Source organism: Vombatus ursinus, unplaced genomic scaffold (genome assembly GCF_900497805.2).
Source record: "Vombatus ursinus unplaced genomic scaffold, bare-nosed wombat genome assembly UNPS02013950.1, whole genome shotgun sequence".
Lineage (NCBI taxonomy): Eukaryota > Metazoa > Chordata > Mammalia > Diprotodontia > Vombatidae > Vombatus > Vombatus ursinus.
Genome location: NW_020953728.1, coordinates 1,779,902 through 1,802,253, shown reverse-complemented (window position 1 = coordinate 1,802,253; position 22,352 = coordinate 1,779,902). Strand labels below are relative to the sequence as shown.

Below are 22,352 nucleotides of genomic sequence, written 5' to 3'. Positions count from 1 at the left end.
AAAAAAATGAACTTGAATGGAACAAGAGCCCAGATAGGAATGTCTCATAGTAGGACAAAGTGCAAGGCAATGGGCCAATGCTACCACAGATTTGGAGATACACTAGGAGAAAATTGGACTGAATCTTCATAGGGTCACTATAGAAACCAGTCTGCAGACCTAGTCATCTTCTTAGGTGAAGACACAATGAAAGGTGAGGCCAGAAAAGTAGAAGTTCTGTCAAAGACCAAGAAGATAAAGAATACTACCAAAGCTAATTTATGATTTTAATCAAACTATTAAAGATAACTTGCATCAGCAGTGGAGAGGGAACCCTCCTTTCATTTCCAGGGCAGAAAAGAGTGCTTGTGATAACTCATAGACCAGAGCACAGGCCAGGAGAGGAGTAAACACCTCTCCTTAGATCATACCACCTTGGAAGAACTGAAAACTTACAGGTTCCTAGAAGTATCTCTGAAAACAGCTGCACAAAACCCCTGAAACTTTGGACAGTATGCCCTCCACACTGGAAGCAGAGCCTACTTTCACTAAGAGCTAAAAAGTCAAGCAACTGGCAAGGAACATGAGCAAACAGAGGAAAAAAACTCAGACTATAGAATCTTACTTTGATGACAAGGACGATCAAAAACTCCTACATCCAAAGCCTCCAAGAAAAATATGAATTTGTCTCAGGCTATGGAAGAGCTCAAAAGGGATTTTGAAAATCAAGTTAGAGAAGTAGAGGAAAAATTGGGAAAAGAAATGAGAGTGATGCAAGAAAATCATGAAAAATGAGTCAACAGCTTGCTAAAGGAGATCCAAAAAAAAAAAAAAAACTTGAAGAAAATAGCACCTTAAAAAATAGACTGTACCAAGTGGTAAAAGAAGTCCAAAAAGCCAGTGAGAAGAATGCCTTAAAAAGCAGAATTGGCCAAATGGAAAAGGAGGTCCAAAAGCTCACCAAAGAAAGTAATTCCTTAAAAATTAAAATGAAGCAAATGGAAGCCAATGACTCTATGAGATATCAAGAAATTATGGAACAAAACCAAAAGAATGGAAAAATGGAAGACAATGTGAAATATCTCTTTGGGAAAACAACTGATCTGGAAAACAGATCCAGGAGAGGTAATTTAAAAATTATTGGACTACCTGAAAGTCATGATGAAAAAAAGAGCCTAGATGTCATCTTTCAAGAAATTATCAAGGAAAACTGCCCTAATATTCTAGAACCAGAGGGTAAACTAGAAATTGAGAGAATCCACTGATCACCTCCTAAAAGAGATCCCAAAAGGAAAACTCCCAGGAATATTATAGCCAAATTCCAGAGTTCCCAGGTCAAGGAGAAAATATTGTAAGCAGCCAGAAAGAGACAATTCAAGTATTGTGGAAACACAGTCAGGATAACACAAGATTTAGCAGCTTCTACATTAAGGGAACAGAAGGCTTAGAATATAATAATCTGGAGGTCAAAAGAAATAGGATTGTAACCAAGAATCAGCTACCCAGCAAAACTGAGTATAATCCTTCAGGGGACAAAATGGACATTCAGTAAAATAAAGGATTTTCAAGTACTCTTGATGAAAAGAGCAGAGCTGAATAGAAAATTTGACTTTCAAATACAAGACTCAAGAGAAGCATGAAGAGGTAAACAGGAAAGAAATCATAAGGGACTTATTAAAGTTGAACTGTTTACATTCCTACATGGAAAGATGATATTTGTAACTCATGAGACCTTTTTCATTATTAGGGTAGATTGAGGAAATATATAGAGGGCACAGGGTGAGTTGAATATGAAGGGATGATATCTAAAAAAGAAAATTAAGGGGTGAGAGGAATGTACTGGGAGAAGGAGAAAGGGAGAAGTAGAATGGGGTAAACTATCTCACATAAAAGAGGCAAGAAAAAGCTTTTACAGTGGAGGAAAAGATGGGGGAGGTGAGAAGGAATGAGAGAACTTTACTGTCATTGGATTTGGCTTAAAGAGAGAATACCATACACACCCAATGGGTTATGGAAATCTATATTACCTTACAGGAAAGTAGGGGGGAAGAGAATAAGGGAGGGATAGGAGGGAGGGCAGTTTGGGGGAGGGGTTAATCAGAAGCAAACACTTTTGAGGAGAGACAGGGACAAAGGAGAGAATAGAATAAATGGGGGCTGGGATAAGATGGAGGGAAATACAGTATGTGTTTCACAACATGACTTTCACAACATATTTTGTATGACTTCACATGTATAGCTTATGTCAAATTGCTTGCCTTCTCAATGAAGGTGTGTGGGGAGGAAGGAGGGGAGAGAATTTGGAACTCAAAGTTTTAGAAACAATGTTAGAAATTGTTTCTGCGTGCAACTGGGAAATAAGACACACAGGCAAAGGGGTATAGAAATCTATCTTACCCTTCAGGAAAATACAGGGGGAAGGGGATAAGGGAAGGGGGAGTAATAAAAGGGAAAACAGATTGGGTGAAGGGGAAATCAGAATATAGCCTGTCATGGGGTGGGGGGAGGTGAAGGATGGGGAGCAAATTTGGAACTCAAAATCTTGTAGAAGTGAATGTTGAAAACAAAAAATAAATAAATTGGGAAAAAAAGAAATAAATATGAAATAGGTAAGAAAAGGGAAGAGAATGGTAAAGAGAGTAGAAGTGGGGAAAGACTAAATAGTCTTTCAAATAAAGTCTTACAAAACTCATAAAACTGACTGAACATGGAAAAATAGATAGCAAAAACCTTTTTTTTGGGTAGCATAATACAATAATAATATATGTTAGAAAAATCTAACATATAGATGAAAAGGAGTTGAAGATTTGAATAGAATTTTAGAAAATCTGGACAGTAGTTTAAATAGTAGAAAATTTAGATAGTAGGCTTCTGTGGCTATTGAATGGGAACTATAAATAGTTTACAAACCCTTCACCTATGCAGGGAACCTTTTACCAAAACTGATCATGTCTGTGAGTACAAGTAGATGCTGAAAAGCAAGGTTACTAACCACATAATTTACTAACCACAATGCAAAAACATAATCAATAAGGACATTTTGAATCAAGGATTCAGACTTATATGGAGACTAATGTTAAAAAATGCATAAGTCAAAAAGAAAAACCATAGAAACAGATAACTTATGAAAAAATGATTAAAATGTGATAGCATACCAAACATGGGAAGAAACAAAAACAGTCTTTGGAAGAAAATTTATATTTCCAAATATGCTTGTGAACAAAAAAAGGGGGAAAAAAGAAAAGTCAGAGATCAATGAACTGGGCATGTAACAACAACAACAAAAACTATAAAAGAAAGAAATCAAGGAAAAATAAGCACAACATGAAGTCTGAAAATAAAAAGGTATTAAAATTTTTTAATTGAGTATCTAATTTGATTTTTGAAAAGGAGCACAAAACTAAATTACCTCCATCAAAAATGAAACATCACCAAAGATAAAAAGAAATAAAGGACATCAAAATGATTTTGTCAAATTACATGATAATAAATGAGTAGGTGAATACTTTCAAAAGTGTGAAATAGTCAGACTGATAGAATAAGAAATAGAGAATTTAAGCAGCCCACTCTGAGAAAAGGAAATTGAACAAGATATAAATGAATTCACAAAGAAAAAAAAAACTTCTAACCCAATGGATTATAAGTAAATGGATTACAAGTGAATGCTATCAAATAGTTAAAGAATTATCTATCTAATATTATGTAAGTTGCTTGCAAAAATGGAGAAATATGTCATCTTTTAAAAATATATTTATTTATTTTTAGTTTTCACCATTCATTTCTATAAGATTTTGAGTTCCAAATTTTCTCCACTCTCTCCCTTCCCCCCACTCCAAGACAACATGTAATTTGATATAGGCTCTACATCTACATTAATATTAAACTTATTTTCAGATTAGCCATATTGTAAAGAAGAATTAGAATCAATGGGAGAAACCAAGAGAAAGAAAAAAAAATAAACAAAAAAAAAGAAAAAAGAGAGAGAGCAAATAATATACTTTGATCTGCATTCAGACTCTATAGTTCTCTTTCTGAATGTGGACAGCATTTTCCATCATGAGTCTTTTGGAGTTGTCTTTTGGAGTCTTTTGGATCCTTACATTGCTAAGAAGAGATGTCTGTCATAGTTAGTCAATGCTGTTACTGTGTACAATGTTCTTCTGATTCTGCTCACCTCACTCAGCATCAGTTCATATGAGTCTTTCCAAGTTTTTCTGAAGTCCACTTGCTCATCATTTCTTTTAGCACAATAGTATTCCATTATATTCATCTACCATAACTTGTTCAGTCATTCCCCAACTGATGGGTATCCCCTTAATTTCCAATTCTTTGCCACCACAAAAAGAGCTCCTATAAATATTTTTTTGTACATGTGGGTCCTTTTCCCATTTGTATGATCTCTTTGGGATATAAACCTAGAAGAGGTATAGCTGGGTGAAAGGGCATGCACGTTTTTATAGCCTTTTGGGTGTAGTTCAAAATTGCTCTCCAGAATGGTTGAATCAGTTCACAACTCCATGAACAATGCATTAGTGTTCTAATTTTTCCACATCTCCAGCATTTATAATTTTCCTGTTTTGTCATGTTAGCTCATCTGAGAGGTGTGATGTGGTACCTCAGAGATGTTTTGATTTGCATTTCTCTAATCAATAGTGATTTAGAGCCTTTTTTTCATATGGCTATAGATAGCTTTAATTTCTTCATCTGTAAACTGCCTGTTCATATCCTTTGATCAATTGGGGAATGACTTGTATTCTTATAAATTTGACTCAATTCTCTAACAATTTTAGAAATGAGGCCTTTATCAGAGGCACTGGTTGTAAAAATTCATTCCCAGTTTTCTGCTTCCCTTCTAATCTTGGTTGCATTGGCTTTATTTGTGCAAAAACTTTTTAATTTAATGTAATCAAAATTGTCCATTTTGCATTTCTTAATGTTCTCTATCTCTTGTTTGATCATAAATTTTTCCTTTCTCCATAAATTTGACAAGTAAACTGTTCCTCGCTCTCCTGGTTTGCTTATAGTATCGGCCTTTATATCTTAATCATGTACCCATTTTGACTTTATCTTAGTGTAAGGTGCAAGACATTGGTCTATGCCTAGTTTCTGCCATACTCTTTCCAGTTTTCCCAGAAGTTTTTGTTAAATAGTAAGTTCTTATCCTAGAAGCTGGAGTCTTTGAGTTTATCAAACAGTAGATTACTGCAGTCATTGACTACTATGTCTTGTGTTCACTGATTCACCACTTTATTTCTTAGCCAGTACCAAGTAGTTTTGATGATTGCTGTTTTATAACACAATTTAAGATCTGGTACAGCTAGGCCTCCTTCCCTTTCCTTTCTTTCATTAATTCCCTTGATATTCTGGACCTTTCACTCTTCCAGATGAATTTTATTATTTTTTTCTAGCTCTATAAAATAATTTTTTGGTAGTTTGATTGGTATGGCACTGAATAAGTAAATTAATTTAGGTAGAATTGTCATTTTTATCTGACTTTATTTGTGTGAGAAGTATTTTGTAATTGTGCTCATATAGTTTCTGGTATTGTTTTGGCAGATAGACTCCCAAATATTTTATAATGTCTACAGAAACTTTACTTTTTTAATTTTTTTAAATTTTTAGGCAATTGGGGTTAAATGACTTGCCCAGGGTCACACAGCTAGTAAGCATCAAGTGTTTAGTCTGAGGCCAGATTTGAACTCAGTTCCTCCTGACTTCAGGGCCGGTGCTCACCTATCTGCCCCCCTCTACAGAAACTTTAAATGTAATTTCTCTTTCCATCTCTGGCTCTCGGGCTTTGTTAGTAATATATTGTCAAATTTATTGGCATACAGTTGGGCAAAATAGCTCCAAATTATTGTTTCAATTTCCTTTTCATTGGTGGTGAATTCACCCTTTACATTTTTGATACTATTAATTTGGTTTTCTTCTTTCTTTTTTTTTTAAGTCAAATTAACCAAACGTTTATCTATTTTATTGTTTTTTTTTTCATAAAACTAACTCTTAGTTTTATTTATTAGTTCAATAGTTTTCTTGTTTTGGTTTTATTAATCTCTCTTTTGGTTTTCAGAATATTTTTTCTTTTTATTTTCTTTTTTTCTTTTTTTTTTTTGGTGAGGCAGTCGGGGTTAAGTGACTTGCCCAGGGTCAAACAGCCAGTAAGTGTCACATGTCTGAGGCTGGATTTGAACTCATGTCCTCCTGACTCCAAGGCCAGAGCTCTTTCCACTGCACCACCTAGTTGCCCCAGGTTTTCTGAATTTCTAAGTTGGTACTTAATTCTGAGTTTTTAATTTGTTGTTTTTCTAGCTTTTTTAGTTACATTTTTAATTCATTTTCTCCTCTTTCTCTATTTTATTCATGTAAGCATTGAGAGATATAAAACTTCCCCTAAGGACAGTGTTCACTGCATCCCATATGTTTTGTGTCTCATTATTGTCATTCTCTTGAGTGAAGTTATTGGATTGTTTCTATGATTTGTTCTTTGACCCCTTCATTCTTTAGGATTAGATTATTTAGTTTCCGATTAATTTTCCATGGCCCTTTATTACCCTTAATTTTTTATTGCACCGTGATCTGACAAGGATGCATTTAATATTTTTGCCTTTCTGTATTGTATTATGAGGTTTTTATGTCCTAATAAATGGTCAATTTTTATGTAGGTGCCCATGTAAAGATGAGAAAAAAGTGTATTCCTTTCTATCTCCATTCAATTTTCTCTAGAGGTCTACTATATCTAACTTTTCTTTCTTTCTTTTTTTTTACTGGAAAACTTTTTATTGTAAGTGGAGTGGGATAGCTGGACACAGTTTAGATGATTCCAATTTTGTTGGCAACATCCAAAGCATCATAGCCTGGAGCAAGTCAGACACAGGCCTTCTTCTCTTCATCAGGCTGGGTCAGTGTGTTGACCTTGGCCACATCAATGTCATAGAGCTTCTTGACCGCCTGCTTGATCTGATGCTTGTTGGCCTTGGTGTCCGCAATGAAGACCAGGATGTTGTTGTCCTCAATCTTCTTCATAGCAGACTCAGTGGTCAAGGGAAACTTAATGATGGCATAGTGGTCAAACTCATTCCTCCAAGGGGCATTTTTCCGTGGGTATTTGGGCTGCCATTGCAGTCTTAGTGTCTTGGGTCGCCGGAATGTAGGAGACATTTGGATCTTCTTTTTGTGGCCTTCAACACTGCCTTCTTGGCCTTCAAGGCCTTAGGCTTAGCTTCTGTCTTGGGAGGGACAACTGCTGCCTTCTTTGCTTTTGGCTCCATCTTGGGGGAAAGGCCATATCCAACTTTTCTAAAATTCTATTCATGTCCTTAATTTCTTTCTTGTTTATTTTTAGCTTAGATTTATCTAGTTCTGAGAGGGGGAGGTTGAGGTTCCCAATTATTCTAGTTTTGCTGTTATTTCTTCCTGTAACTCCCTTACTTTCTCTTAGAATTTGGATGCTACACCACTTGGTGCATATGTGTTTAGTAATGAATGATATTACCTCATTGTCTATGGTGCCATTTAGTAGGATGTAGTTTACTTTCTTACCTCTTTTAATTAGATCTATTTTTGCTTTTGCTTTGTCTGAGATCAGGATTGCTACGCGTGCTTTTTTTACTTCAGCTGTAGCATAATACAGTCTACTCTAGCCTTTTACCCTGAGTGTATCCCTCTGTTTGAAATGTGTTTCTTGTAAACAACATATTGTAGGATTATGGTTTTTAATCCATTCTGCTATCTACTTCTATTCATCTCATTCACATTCACAGTTCTGATTACTATGCATGTATTTCTCTCCATTCTATTTCCCTTCCCCACCTCCATTTATGCTTTTCTCTCTCTTTTCTCTCTTTCTCTCCTTACTAGAGTTTTGCTTTTGATCACTGCCTCCCTCAATCTGCCCTCCCTTCTATCAGCCCCCTCCCTTTTCTTTCCCTTTTCCCTTACTAGTTCTTCCCTCCCCTCTATCCCCTATCCCTTTTTCCTCCCTTTCCCTTCTACTACCTAAAGGGCAAGTTAGATTTCTGTACCTAAATGAGTATGTTATTCCTTCCTTGAGCCAAATCCAATAACAGTAAGGTTCAAACCATATTCATCTCCCTCCTCTTCTGTAATAGGTCTTTGTGCCTCTTCATGTGATGTAATTTACCCTTGTCTGACTACTCCTTTCCTCTTCTCCCAATACAATCCCTTACTACCACTTAATTAGGTTTTTTTTATCATCACATCAAAGTCAACTTACACCTATGCCCTCTGTCTACGTATACCCCTTTGAATTTTCATAATAAAGAAACAGTTCTCAAGGGTTACAAGTGTCATCTTCCCTTGTAAGGATGTAAATAGTTTGCCCTTATTAAATAACATGTTTTTTTTCTTTCCTGTTTGCCTCTGTATGCCTCCCTTGAGTCTTGTATTTTAGAACAAAAAGATCAAATTTTATGTTGAGCTCTGGTCTTTTCATCAGGAAGCTTTGGAAGTTCTCCATTTCATTGAATGTCCGTCTCCTTACTTGAAATATTATGCTCAATTTCCCTGGGTAGTTAATCCTTAATTGTAGTCCAAGCTCCTTTGCCTTACAGAATATCATATTCTAAGTCTTCTGATCTTTTAATGTAGAAGCTTCAAGGTCCTGCATAATCATAACTGTGGTTCCTCGATATTTAAATTGTTTCTTTCTGGCTGCTTATAGTATTTTCTCTTTGGCCTTGAAATTTTGGAATTTGGCTACAATATTCCTTTGACATTTTCAATTTGGCATGTCTTTCAGGAAGTGATTGGTGGATTCATTCAATTTCTATTTTACCCCCTGGTTCTGGGACCTCAGGACAGTTTTCCTTGATGATTTCTTCAAAGATGTTGTCCAGGCTATTTTTTTTTTTATCATGGCTTTCAGATAGACCAATACTTTTTAAAATTATCTCTCCTGGGTCTATTTTCCAGGTCTTTTGTTTTTGCAATGAGGTATTTTACATTTTCTTCTATTTTTTCATTCTTTTGAGTTTATTTGACTTATTCTTGCTGTCTCATAGAGTCATTAGCTTCCACTTGCCCAATTCTAATTTTTAATGAATTGTTTTCTTCAATTAGACTTTGTACCTCCTTTTTTTAAATTTGACCCATTTAACTTTTTAGAGTTCTTCTCTCCAGTGAGTTTTTGTGCCTCCTTTTACATTTGGCCACTTCTATTTTTTAAAGAGTTGTTTTTTACAATCAATTTTTGTCCTTTCTTTTCCAAGCTATTGACTGAGTCTCTCTTGCATACCTCTCATTTCTTTTCCCAATTTTTCTTCCACCTCTCTTATTTGACTTTTAAAATCCTTCTTGTGCTCCACCAAGAAGACTTTTTGGGCTTGATATCACTTCATATTTCCCTTTGAGGTTTCAGATGTGGGTACACGGACAATGTTGTCCTCCTCTGAATTTATGTTTTGATCTTCCCTGTCTCTATAGTAAGAATCTATGGTCATTTTCCCTTTCTGCTTTTTGTTCTTGGTGTTTGCCTACTTCCTAGCTTTTAAAGTTTAGCTCTCCTGCTGGAACACAGGAGGCACTGAGCCATGTTTCTTGTGGTGGGGGCCAGGGGCCTGGTCACTTGCTTTGTGTGCTGGGGCCTCAGGTGTTAGCAGCTGGAGGCTGTAGGGGTCTGGCAACTTACTTGATGCTGAATTGGCATCAGCAACACTGAAGCTTTCAGGGTGGAGGGGGGGGTGGGTCTAGCCCCTGGAGGATGTCTGCTCACCTAGGTGGCTTTGAAACACTAGAATGTTTGGCTGCTGGAGCATGCCTGCCCACTTGGAGTTGTGCTTCCTGGAGTTGTGAAGCATTCAGAGGTCTGGCTGTCAGAGAATGCAGGTTGGTGCACATAGTGGTTTCCCAAGCTGGAGTGTACTGGTTTCCCTACCTGCACCAAAGCACTTTGGGGGCCTTCATCTTGGCATTTGCCTGCTACACCACCCTGGGGCTCAGGATCTTTTCCTGGTTTGCTGGGGTGGGGCTTGCTGCTGGCTTGCTGGGACACGTCCCTTCCTGTACTACTCCCTTTCCACCAGAGCAAGAGAGACTTTTTCCATTAATTCCCCCCACTGTCAGACTGCTGCACCCCATCTTTCTGCTGACTCAGCTCTTACAGGGTTTTTTTCTGGGGTGATATTTTCTGGGTTTTTAGAGGTCAGTAAGGAGGGTAGGAGTGACTTACATCTTACTCTTCCATCTTGGCTCCTGGAAGTCCAGGTTACTTTTTAATAAGAGAATGTAAATCAAAACAAATCTGTCATTATAATTCACAGCTATTAAATTTGCAAAGATGACAAAAGAGGAACATGACAGTAATTGAAACTTATGAGAAAACACACATTAGTGCTCTGTTGGTAGAACTGTTCATCTATTCTGGAAAACCATTTGGAATTATACCCTATACATTGGGAACATGACTTTGAGTATCAAAGTTAATGCAAAAGGCAAAAAGCAGCTATATCCCATGAGAAAACTTGAGTGTGGCCTGGGCCATCCTTGGCACTATGCCATTTTTGTTCTGTTTCTATATAATATATTGCCTGGCCTGAGGTTGGTGCGCAGAACTGCCACAGCCCTGCAACTCCCCAGGAAGGGCTTCATGAGTAAGCTATCCACAATAAAATCTATTTAAAACCTTGCTGGTGATTCTACTTCTGGGAGCCAAGAAATCACCACAACTCTCCCATACTCACCTCCAAACAACAATAAAATAGTTCCCACAAACAAGTCCTGGAACAGCAGAACCAGCAAAAAGACAGCGGAAACATTCTTTGAGCCCAAGAAACTTGGAAGATCAGCAAGAAAGGTCTGTCATTTGGGCAAAAGGGGAGTGTGGTTCAGGACAGGAAGCATCCAAGCAAGCCAAAAGCAAGCCCCACCTCAGCAAACCAGTGGGAGATCCTGAGCCTAAGTACAGTGGAGCAGGCAACCACCAACACCTGGACCCCTCACAGACTGGGGCAATGGCTGGGAAATGGGCAGACTTCAGCTGTGAGAACTACCACATGCTTTAGCATAGCCCCAAGCAAAGACGCAACTGCCAATGGCCAGACCTCCACATGCTTCAGGGTAGTCCCAGGCAAATAGATAAATGCCAACCCTATGGGTGCCTAAGGAAACAGGCAGCCACCAGCACTGCTCCTGCCATGTGCTTCAGAGTAACCCCTGGGAAACACAGGAACAGCCCACTGGCCTCAGCACATGGAAAACACCACCACTAAGACCCAGCTTAGCACCAGGTAAGCTGCTACACCCCTACATAAGCTCCAGCCATGCCTCACCCCATGCCCTAACAGCGCCAGACAGAAGGGTGCTGAGTGGGCCTCAGGGCAACATCAGAGCAATGCCAGGTAAACCGCCAGCACCTGCTGCCCTGGGCACAAGAAGTCTGAAAGAGTGCCCCTACCACTGGAAAGTAGAACTCAAAAGAAAGGAAAAAGGCCAACAAAGATGAGCATAAAACAAAAAAAAAACAAAAAAGAATCTGGTGATAGAAACTTATTATGGTGATGGGGAAGATCAAGACAAACTCAGAAGAAGACAACAATATCAAAATGCCTATGGACAAAACCCCAAAGAAAACAGGAAGTGGTGTCAAGCCCAGAAAGAACACATTGAAGTGCTCAAAAAGGAGCTTAAAAATCATATTAGAAAGGTAGAAGAAAAATGGGGAAAGATATGCAAAAGAATTATGAAAAAAAGAGCCAACAACTTGGAAAAAAACCAACTGATTAAAAAGTAGAATTGGCCAAATGGAAAAGGAGATACAAAGACCCACTGAAGAAAACAACTCCTTAAAGAGTACAATTGGCCAACCGGAAAAGAAAGTACAATAACTAATTGAGGGAAACAGCACTTTAAAAGTTAGAATTGGACAAGTAGAAGCTAACAACTCTATAAGACATCAAGAATCAATCAAACAAATTCAAAAGAATGAAAAAATGGAAGAAAATGTAAAATACCTCATGGGGAGAACAACTGACCTGGAAAAATAGATCCAGGAGAGATGATATCAGAATCATTGGGCTACCTGAAAATCATAATCAAAAGGAGGACCTGGACAGCATCTTTCAAGAAATTATCAAGGAAAACTGCCCTAACATCCTGGAGCCAGAAGCCAAAATAGGCATTGAAAGAATCCACTGATCACCCCAGGAAAGAAATCTCAAGATATATAATGTTCTCCAAGGAACATTATAGCCAAATTTTAGAACTATCAGATCAAGGAAAAAATACTACAAGTGACCAGAAAGAAACAATTCAAATATCAGGGAGCCACAATCAGGATTACACAGGACTTGGTAGCTGCAACATTAAAAGATTGGAGGTTATAGAACGTGATATTCCAGACGGTAAAAGAGCTAAGACTACAACCAAGAATCAGAAAAATTATTAAGGGGAAAAATGGTCATTCAATGAAATAGAAGGATTTCAAGCTTTCATAAGAAGAAGACCAGAATTAAACCAAAATTTTGACCTCCAATATCAATACCCAAGAGAAGCCTAAAAATGTAAAAAGAGAAAACATTAGTGCTAAAGTGTTTACATCCCTACATAGGAAGATGATACTTGTAATTCTTAAAAATTGTGTCACTAGTACAGCTAGAAGGAACATACATAGACAGAGGGTATGGGTATAAGAAAATGTGAGGAAATGACATAAAAAATTAAGGAATGAGAAAGAAGAGTACAATGGGTGCAGAAGGAAAGGAAATATAGAATGGGGTAATTTATTTCACATGAAGAGGCATTGAAAGACCTCATAAAGTGGAGGGGAAGATGGGAGAGTGGGTGATGGGCATCGCTTAAACTTTACTCTCATCAGTATTGGCTCAAACAGGGAATAATATACACAATCAGTTGAATAGAGAAATCTATATTTGTATAAAGATTATTTCCCATCTTTCTGCTTTCCTTCTAATCTTGGCATTTGTTTTCTTTGTACAAAAGCTTTTTAATTTAATATAATCAAACTTACCTATTTTACATTTTGTAATGTTCTCTATCTCTTGTTTGATCATGAATTCTTCCCCTCCCCATAAAACTATTTCTTGCTCTTCTAATTTGCTTATTGTGTCACCCTTTATGTCTAAATCATGCACCCATTTTGACTTGGTATACACTGTGAGATGTTGTTCTATACCTAGTTTGTGTCCTATTGTTTTCCAGTTTTCCCAGCAGTTTTTGTCAAATAGTGAGCTCTTATTCCAAAAGCTGGGTTCTTTGGGTTTATCAAACACTAGGTTACACTAGGTCGTTGATTATAGTGTCTTGTGTGCCTAATCTATTCCACTGATCCACCATTCTTATTTCTTAGCCAGTACCAGATTGTTTTGATGATTACTGCTTTAAAATATAGTTTGAGATCTGGTATGGCTAGGCAACATTCCTTTGTATTTTTTTTTTCATTAATTCCCTTGATATTCTTGATGTTTTGCTCTTCCAGATGAATTTTGCTGTTATTTTTTTCTAGCTCTGTCAAATAATTTTTGGTAGCTTGATTGTTATGGCACTAAATACATAAGTCAGTTTAGGCAGAATTGTCATTTTTATTATATTGCCTTGGCCTACTCATGAGCAATTGATATTTTTCCAGTTGTTTAGATCTGACTTTATTTGTGGGAAAAGTGTTTCATAATTGTCTTCATATAGTTCCTGGGTTTGTTTTGGCAGATAGACTCCCAAGTATTTTTTTATTGTTTACAATTATTTTAAATGTAATTTCTCTTTCTCTATCTTGCTGCTGGGCTTTGTTGGCCATAGAAAGAAATTAATTTTTAATCTATCTTTCCACTGCCCTTTATTGAATATAATTTTTACTGCTTTATGATCTGAAAAGAATACATTTAATATTTCTGCCTTTCTACATTTGATTTTGAGGTTTTTATGCCCTATTACATGTTCAATTTTCATGTAGGTACCATCTGCTACTGAGAAAAAGGTATATTTCTTTGTGTTCCCATTCATCTTTCTCCAAAGGTCTGATGTATCTAACTTTTCTAATATTCAATTTACCTCCTTAGTTTCTTTCTTGTTGATTTTTTGGTTGGATTCATCTAGTTCTGAGAGGAGAAAGTTGACATCCCCCACTAGTATAGTTTTGCTGTCTCTTTCTTCCTGTGACTCACTTAACTTCTTTAAGAATGTGGAAGCTTTACCACTTGGTGCATATGTTCTTAATATTGATATTGTTTCATTGTCTATGGTACCTTTTAGCAAGATGTAGTTTCCTTCCTTGTCTCTTTTAATTAGGTCTATTTTTGTTTTTATTTTGTCTGAGATCAGGATTGCTATCTCTGCTTTATAGTGTCTCTGATAAAGGCCTCATTTCTCAAATATTTAGAGAACTGAATCAAATTTGTAAGAATACAAGTCATTCTCCAATTTATAAATGGTCAAAGGATATGAATAGGCAGTTTTCAGATGAAGAAATCAAAGCTATCTATAAGCATATGAAGAAGTGCTCCAAATCACTATTAGAGAAATGCAAATTAAAACAATTCTGAGGTACCACCTCATATGTATCAAAATGGCTAATATGACCAAAAAAAGGAAAATTATAAATTTTGGAGAGAATGTGGGAAAATAGGACACTAATGCACTGTTGATGGAGTTGTAAATTAATCCAACCATTCTAGAGAACAATTTGGAGCTGTGTCCAAAAGGCAACCAAACTGTGAATACCCTTTGATTCAGCCATATCACTACTAGGTCTGTATCCCAAAGAGATCATTAAAAAGGGGAAAAGGACCTACATGTGCAAAAATATTCATAGCAGCCCTTTTCATGGTGGCAAAATGTTGGAAACTGAGGGGAATGCCCATCAGTTAGGGAATTACTGAACAGGTTGTGGTATATGAACGCATTGGAACACTATTGTGCAATAAGAAATGATGAACAGGCAAATTTCAGCAAAATTTGGAAAGACTTGTATGAACTGATGCAAAGCAAAATGGGCAGAACCAGGAAAACTTTGTACACAGCAATATTCTGTAATGATCAACTATTCTGTAATGATCAACTATCAGTTCTTGTCAGCAACACAATAATCCAAGACAAGTACAAAGGAAAATAAGAAGAGGGGAGGAGAGAGAGAGGGAGGGAAAGATTTGGAACTCAAAATCTTGTAAAAATTAATACTAAAAATTGCCTTGACATGTAATTGGGAAGAAAAATAAAATGCTATTAAAAAAGTAAAACCATGCTGGCATGGACTGCCTCTCTTTCTTCAGTATCTCAGTATTCTCTCAGAGGTGAGACCATCCCCCTAAATGGTCTCATACTCAAAACATTACTAAACTGAAAATACCTTTTGATATACAATATAATAGAGATTAAATAATTACCAGGTGTTGTTTCCAATTGGTTTTTTTTTTCAGTTATTTTGCCTACTTACTTAATGTTTGCTGAATTGAATTGAACCAGCTAGGCCTATTTCTCTTCTTCTGTCATGATGGGAAATAGAGAAGGACTAGAGGTTTCTCATGTCCATATAATAGCCCTTTAATAACTTTGTTATAATTATTCAGTTAGGATTAACCTCAGCATTTTCTTCTCCAGGCTAAAAAATTTCATTGCCTTCACCAAAAACAAATTATTCTCTTTTCCATTTATTGTTATACCAAATATTTCTGTTGTGATAAGGATAGTTTATAATGTAATTCTTCATTTATGCTACAGATACTTGGAACTGGAAAGCAGTGGTCATCGAAATGAAATCAGGTTGCATTACCATTCAGGCAGTAAGCAAACTCAAACAGAAGTGTTTCCTTACATTTTGGCTGATGATAAGTGGCACAGACTCTCCTTAGCCATTAGTGCTTCACATCTGATTTTACATGTGGATTGTAATAAGTAAGTGAAAATTGGTTCCGTAGAGTAATTGGGACATTGTAGAGTAAAAATGAGAACAAGTATGCTTAATTTTCTCTTTTTATTTTATGCAGAATTTATGAAAGAGTAGTGGAAAAACCATCCATGGATTTCCCTTTAGGCACAACATTTTGGCTAGGACAAAGGAATTATGCACATGGATACTTTAAGGTAAGATCTCACAGAAGAAAAAAAGTTAAATAAGTGTTTATGTAAATTCTTTCATTTTAGCAATTTACTCTCCCTTTTTTTTAGGAGAGGGAAACTTCTCTTTTTTATCATTTAAAAAATTGTATTTTATTTAGCCGATAAACTGTTTTTTTCATTGATGTGCTTAATGATCATCATTAATTGGACTCTTATGAGATAGCCAAGGAAAGAGATGGCAGATAATATGGCGTTCAATATGGCAAAAATGTTTTTTGAATATATTGATCTATTCATAATCAGCCTCACCTTCAACTTCTACTTTACCTTTGATGCTTCTTTTGTGATGTTAATATTTGTATAAGGCTTTTGTCACTCATTACTCTTGTTCTTGAAACTTAAAATGCTACATAATAACATATATCTGTACAAATCCACCAAGACATGAAAGTAGTCATAAATTTTCTAATGACCATTTAAAGGCATGAAATTTTAGAGTTGTCAGGCACTGACTAAATTGAGATCATCTAATCCACCAAAATTTTAAAACTATGGACCAGAGAGACTGTGACTTGTTTAAATTTACTCAAATACTTATAATAAACCAGGGACTATTGAATATGATGTGCCATATTATTAAGAATCCTAGGCAGAGTGAATGTTTTAAAAGGAAAACTAATGATGAATAAAAACTTAGACTCAAACCCAAGCACTGGGAAGAAAAACAATAATAACATTTCATTTCTGTAATTGAACCTATAAAAATTCGTAATTGTAATTTAAAGACTTTTTATTATGGCGATTAGATCAAATTGGGAAGATTATACATAAATACATATATGTATTGCATGTGTATATATACATATATATACATGCTTATATATATATATATATATATATATATATATATATATATGTTTCAATGTTTCAGTGACAAATCCATAGATACTGAAAATACTTTCTTGAGCATACCTTGGTGTTGTTACTGTAATTGATCTGCTGTTCTGAAATGTTTTGACCATGAATTTTATTATATGCCATTAAATTTTGTGTACTTCTGTATTGAAGATGATATAAATTTTACTTACCTAGTATATGTAGTCTACCAAGCATAGTGTTCACAAAATAAATAAAACTTACTTATAAAAACTAATCTCAAAATATATTAGACTTTGAACTTGAAAATAACTCAACAAAAATGGCAGTATCTATTGAAGGGAAATTGCATGTTTAAGTTTCAACAGGATTGACCAACCTAAATGTTCAAGGAGTTGCAAATCCCAACAGTGAAAAGAAATTAATAATAATACTGTATCCATGAACCAAAAAATTTGAGGCACACTGTATTTGACAATTGATAAGGCTGATAGTTTGATAGTTTTTAATTGATAGTTTTTTCTTAGTATTTCATGTATTCTATGAAGAACCTTGATGTACACAATTTGACAGATAAAATCATAAATACATATGTACATATATATTGCATATTTTTCATACACAGGGAATAATGCAAGATGTACAATTACTTGTCATGCCCCAGGGATTTATTACTCAGTGTCCAGATCTTAATCGCAGTAAGTCTATTAATTCTTGAACTCTGTAATGAAAGGTATGCTTCTTGTTTAATTTTGTCCTGAAATCATCTTTAAAACTGCTACCACATATTAGGTGTCAGCACAGACACCCAGATTGAATCTCTGGTAAACAGAATTTGATAAATGTAGTGTTTGTAATTCCAGCATGTCCAACTTGTAATGACTTCCATGGGCTTGTGCAGAAAATAATGGAGTTGCAAGACATTTTGGCCAAAACATCAGCTAAGGTAACATTTTTTCAGAAATAAAGATTGGTATTTAGAAAGCTTGAATTTCATTTGCAACCTCTGGTATTCCCACACAGAGCTTTCTTTAGAAGGAGACAGATTCTAAATGCTTACTTAAAGAAAAACATAAAAATCCAGATTCTAGCCATCTGATGAAAAAATAATTCAGTGAAACTCGAATTAAGCAGATTATTTGGTTATATTCTGCTTCTGAAATAGAATTCAAAATAATAAGTATTAAGATTTTCATTAAAAAGGGTTTCTCTGAGGAATACTTAGTTTAGAATTTTATAATTGAAAAGGCCCCTCAGTATACCTGCTATTGTTTGATGTAACTCTAAAAAAAAAGGTTTTTCTTGAAAAGAAGTGTTTTAGGTTTTTCAATAGCTGTAACAGTGAACATTCAACCCACTTTTGTGCCACAGCTATCCAATGCTGAACAGCGGATGAATAAATTGGATCACTGCTATTGTGAAAAGACCTGCACTATGAAGGGTACTACCTACCAAGAATCTGAATCCTGGACAGATGGCTGTAAGAACTGTACATGCATGGTATGGCTGTAATTTTAGTAGAATCTATTTATCTGAAAAACCTTTATTCTTTCTTTTAAAATTTATGAAGTCAATGTAATTGTAAAAATTTTAGGATACATTTCCTTAAGAATGCTACACCGCCATATCAAATCTAATGCACATTGTATCATTTTTTTTAAAATCACTTTCTATGTTATAAAAACAACTATAGCTTATAAAATGTTACTAAATCAAAGTTTTGGTGAATATTTGGAGTTGTCATTTTAAATAAAATTTTTTAGGTATTTCCCAAAATGATACCACCTTTAGGCTTTCCTATGGACTGTTTCATGCTTTTATCAATCTTCTGTAATTAGACTAAATGATATAGGATGTTATTAACTTAGTTGTTTAATGACTTGTCTCATAGAAAGAAATGATTACATGTAACTTAGTACTTTTTATGACTAAACAAATCTATTTTTTGTTACAAATCATAAAAATACTTAAAATCTCTTTATCATTTACATATATCTAATCTCTTGTTAATATGCATTATATTTGTATAAATATAAATGCATGTGTATTATATGCATATATATATATATATATACACACATATTTGTTGTTGTTGTTCACTCATTTCAGTCATGTCTGATTCTTTGTGACCCATTTGGGGTTTTATTGGCAAAGATACTAGAGTTAGTGGTTTACCATTTCCTTTTCCAGCTCATTTTACAAATGAGGAAACTGAAGCAAACAGGGTTAAATGACTTGCCCAGGGTCACACAGCAACTAAGTGGCTCAGGCCAGATTTGACTCAGGTCTTCCTGCCTCCAGGTCTGTCTCCCTAACCATTTGGCCACCTAGCTGCCCTACATATGTACATATATGTGTTTTATACAAATCCATATATTTGTATATAAATACATATATTTACATACAATACATATTTGTACATATATTAGAGAAAGAGATTAGATATCTCTTTATGATGTTCTGCTTGTCTCACATACATATATGTTACATATATATCTTTCTCTCAAATATATACATGTATAATGCAAAAGTAGGTATATATTAGAGAGAAAGACACTACATATATGTATATGAGGAAAAAAAATAAGTATTTATATATATAAACCTGATTCAGGGAGACAATTACCAAAATTTTATGCTGTTCAGGAGGAACAAGAGAATAGTTATATTTAAAATCTAATTCAATATATACTGAATAGTTTAATATTTAAGGATCAGATTAAATACACATGAAGACTGGGAAACTAGAATTTTTGTCCAACATTATTTGTGTTATTTTCTTCTTAGAATGGCACCATCCAGTGTGAAGCACTGGCCTGTTCATTTCCTGATTGTCCGTCTAAGTCGGCCCCTGCTTTTGTGGATGGCAAATGCTGTAAGGAATGCAAATGTGAGCATGATCTTTTACTAAGTACCTTCTCTGTCAAAAACAAGGGTTTGAAATTAGAAATATTCACACATCATTATCTAAATCTGGAGAAACTTCACAACTTCCCCAAAGGATGGAAATAAGAATACTACCTTCTGTACTTTGGGCTCTCAGCCCTGTTAACTCCAATTTTAAATTTTCTTGTCCTTATGACAAATGAGAAGAAATATGGTTTGGATGAATCATTTTTCTGAAGTTAAAGTTAAAGGTAAGATGTCTTGCACAGCACTAGAAGTAATTTAATTTCTTTTGTCATTTAAATCTCCAAATAGTTAAAGGATAGTACCCTTTATTATCTGCAGTAACCATGGTTCTGATGATTCAAAATGGCAGTTAATTCACTGATACATTAGTATGGGGTAAATGGTTTTAGGAGGTACCAGAGTACACTGGAGCCTTGGCTCTTACTTAGCAAAAAGGACCAGTATGGGGTACATTAGTATGGGGTAAATGGTTTTAGGAGGTACCAGAGTACACTGGAGCCTTGGCTCTTACTTAGCAAAAAGGACCAGTAAATTTCCTCACCACATAGCCGTCATAGTAGTCAACTCTACTTTTGGTATCAGGTTAGTGAACCATTTCTGGACAACCCTGAAAGAGATTAACTCATATGATTAATTGAGAGATGACTGGATAATATTCCTGTTTCTGGGATCATATAATTGGGTCACAGAACCATATCCCAAAGCTGGGTATTCAGACATAATCTAGTCAATCTTCCTCATTTTACAGATGAGAAAACTGAGTAAATAAGTACTTTTTACAATAATTTACATTTGTTAGAATTATACACTTTTGTGTTATAGTGCAGTATATTTTTTAGGGCTAAGTACTTATGATATAACAAAGCCTCTCTGACCTCTTTAAAAAGGTATAATTAATTTCAATTTAATTCAAATAAGAAAACTTTATGTGTCACTAGTTTGCTAAACATTCTGGTGGTTTCTGTGTGAGATGCAAAGTTCCTCCCCAGAAGGTAGGAACTCCAGGCCTGATATAATTCAAAGTGTACTGAATAGTTTAATATTTAAGGAGCAGACTAAACATACTTGAAGGCTGGGAAGCTGACATATTGGGAAATTTATATAATCTAGTAGGGAAATGTGCCACAGAGATATAACCATAATTGAGGAAAAAGAAGAATTAGTTTCAAATAGTACCTCTGACATATATTATTAGTTTTGTGACCTTGAGCAAGTCATTTAATCTCTTAGTGCCCCCAGGCAACTCTCTAATCTGTTAATCATAACTATACTTATACTACTGAGTTGACAAAAGTAGTCATTCAGTCAAGAAGCATTTATTAAGCACTTACTATATGCCAAGCAATATACTAAATGCAAAGGGTATAAAAGAAATCAAAAACAAACACTGTATTCAAAGAGTTCAATTTCTAATGAAGTATAAAGCATATAAATCATGATATAAAGTGTGTAAATGTCAATGTACCATATATACATATACATACTTCTATGTGTGTATATACATATATATACACATATACATATATACAGAGTAAAAAGGTATTCTTAAAAGAGAAAGCAGTAGCACATGGGGGGGAACCAGGAAATGCTTTCTGCAGATGGAATTTGAGCTGACTCTTGAAGGAAATCTTAGAAAACTAAGAGATAGAAGCAAGAGTATGTTTGTAAATATTTAAAAATTGATTTTCAAAAAATTGAAATGTTTTTCAGTTTAATCCAAGTTAATTACATTTTCTCCATCACTTTCTTAAAGTTCAGACTAATAGCAAAACAATAAATCAAGCCTTGGTTTATAGTATTTGCTGATTTGTGAGGTGTAAGTACATGCTCACACAGAAAATTTAATAGTCAGCATCCATGATCCAATATGAACTGACTTCATTACACCTTTGGGTGGAGATGAGGAAGAATATTGTCATGAGAGAGAGTCTGTGGAAAGGCACAGTAATGGGAAATGGAGCATTATATTTAAGGACCAGCAAGTAGATGGTGTAGTTAGATTGTAGAATCTATTCGCATTCAATAAAGTATAAAAAGACTGGAAAGATAGTAATGAACCAAGTTTTTTTTTTAAAAAAAACTTTAAATACTAAATATATAACATACAAATAAAATATATAATATATAAATGCTAAATATACTTTATATTTGGTCTTGGAAGTAATAGGGAACCTCTGGAGTTTATTGAGTGGATGGTGACATACTTGGACCTATGCTTTGGAAAAATCATATTGTACCTAGGAATAGGACAGATTAGAGTGGAGAAAGAGACAAATTAGAAGACTATTTTAATAGTCTAGGCAAGAAGTGATGAAGTCCTGAACTAAATGGGGCAGCTGTGTGAGTGGACAGAAGAAAATACATTCAATTGATGTTGTGAATTTTGAAGTGAAAAGATTTGGCAATGAACAAGATACAAGGGGTGAGTGAGAATATCCAGGATGACACCCAAGTTGCAAACTTGGATGACAAGGTGGATGGTGGCACACTCAACAGTAATAGAGAAGTCTGAAAGATGGAAAGATTTTGGGGAGAAGATAATGAGTTCTATTTTTGACATT

At 35.2% G+C, this 22,352-nt stretch overlaps 1 protein-coding gene across 1 annotated transcript in view; it reads left to right on the top strand.

The window, feature by feature from the left end:
- The window catches only part of NELL2 (neural EGFL like 2), a 191,109-nt gene that overhangs the window by 37,469 nt on the left and 131,288 nt on the right, over positions 1–22,352 (top strand). The window contains exons 4-9 of the mRNA XM_027858959.1: positions 15,664–15,837; positions 15,930–16,026; positions 17,504–17,576; positions 17,742–17,824; positions 18,250–18,378; positions 19,666–19,768. Of these exons, the coding sequence (XP_027714760.1) occupies positions 15,664–15,837; positions 15,930–16,026; positions 17,504–17,576; positions 17,742–17,824; positions 18,250–18,378; positions 19,666–19,768 (659 nt within the window). The remainder of the gene's footprint in view (positions 1–15,663; positions 15,838–15,929; positions 16,027–17,503; positions 17,577–17,741; positions 17,825–18,249; positions 18,379–19,665; positions 19,769–22,352) is intronic.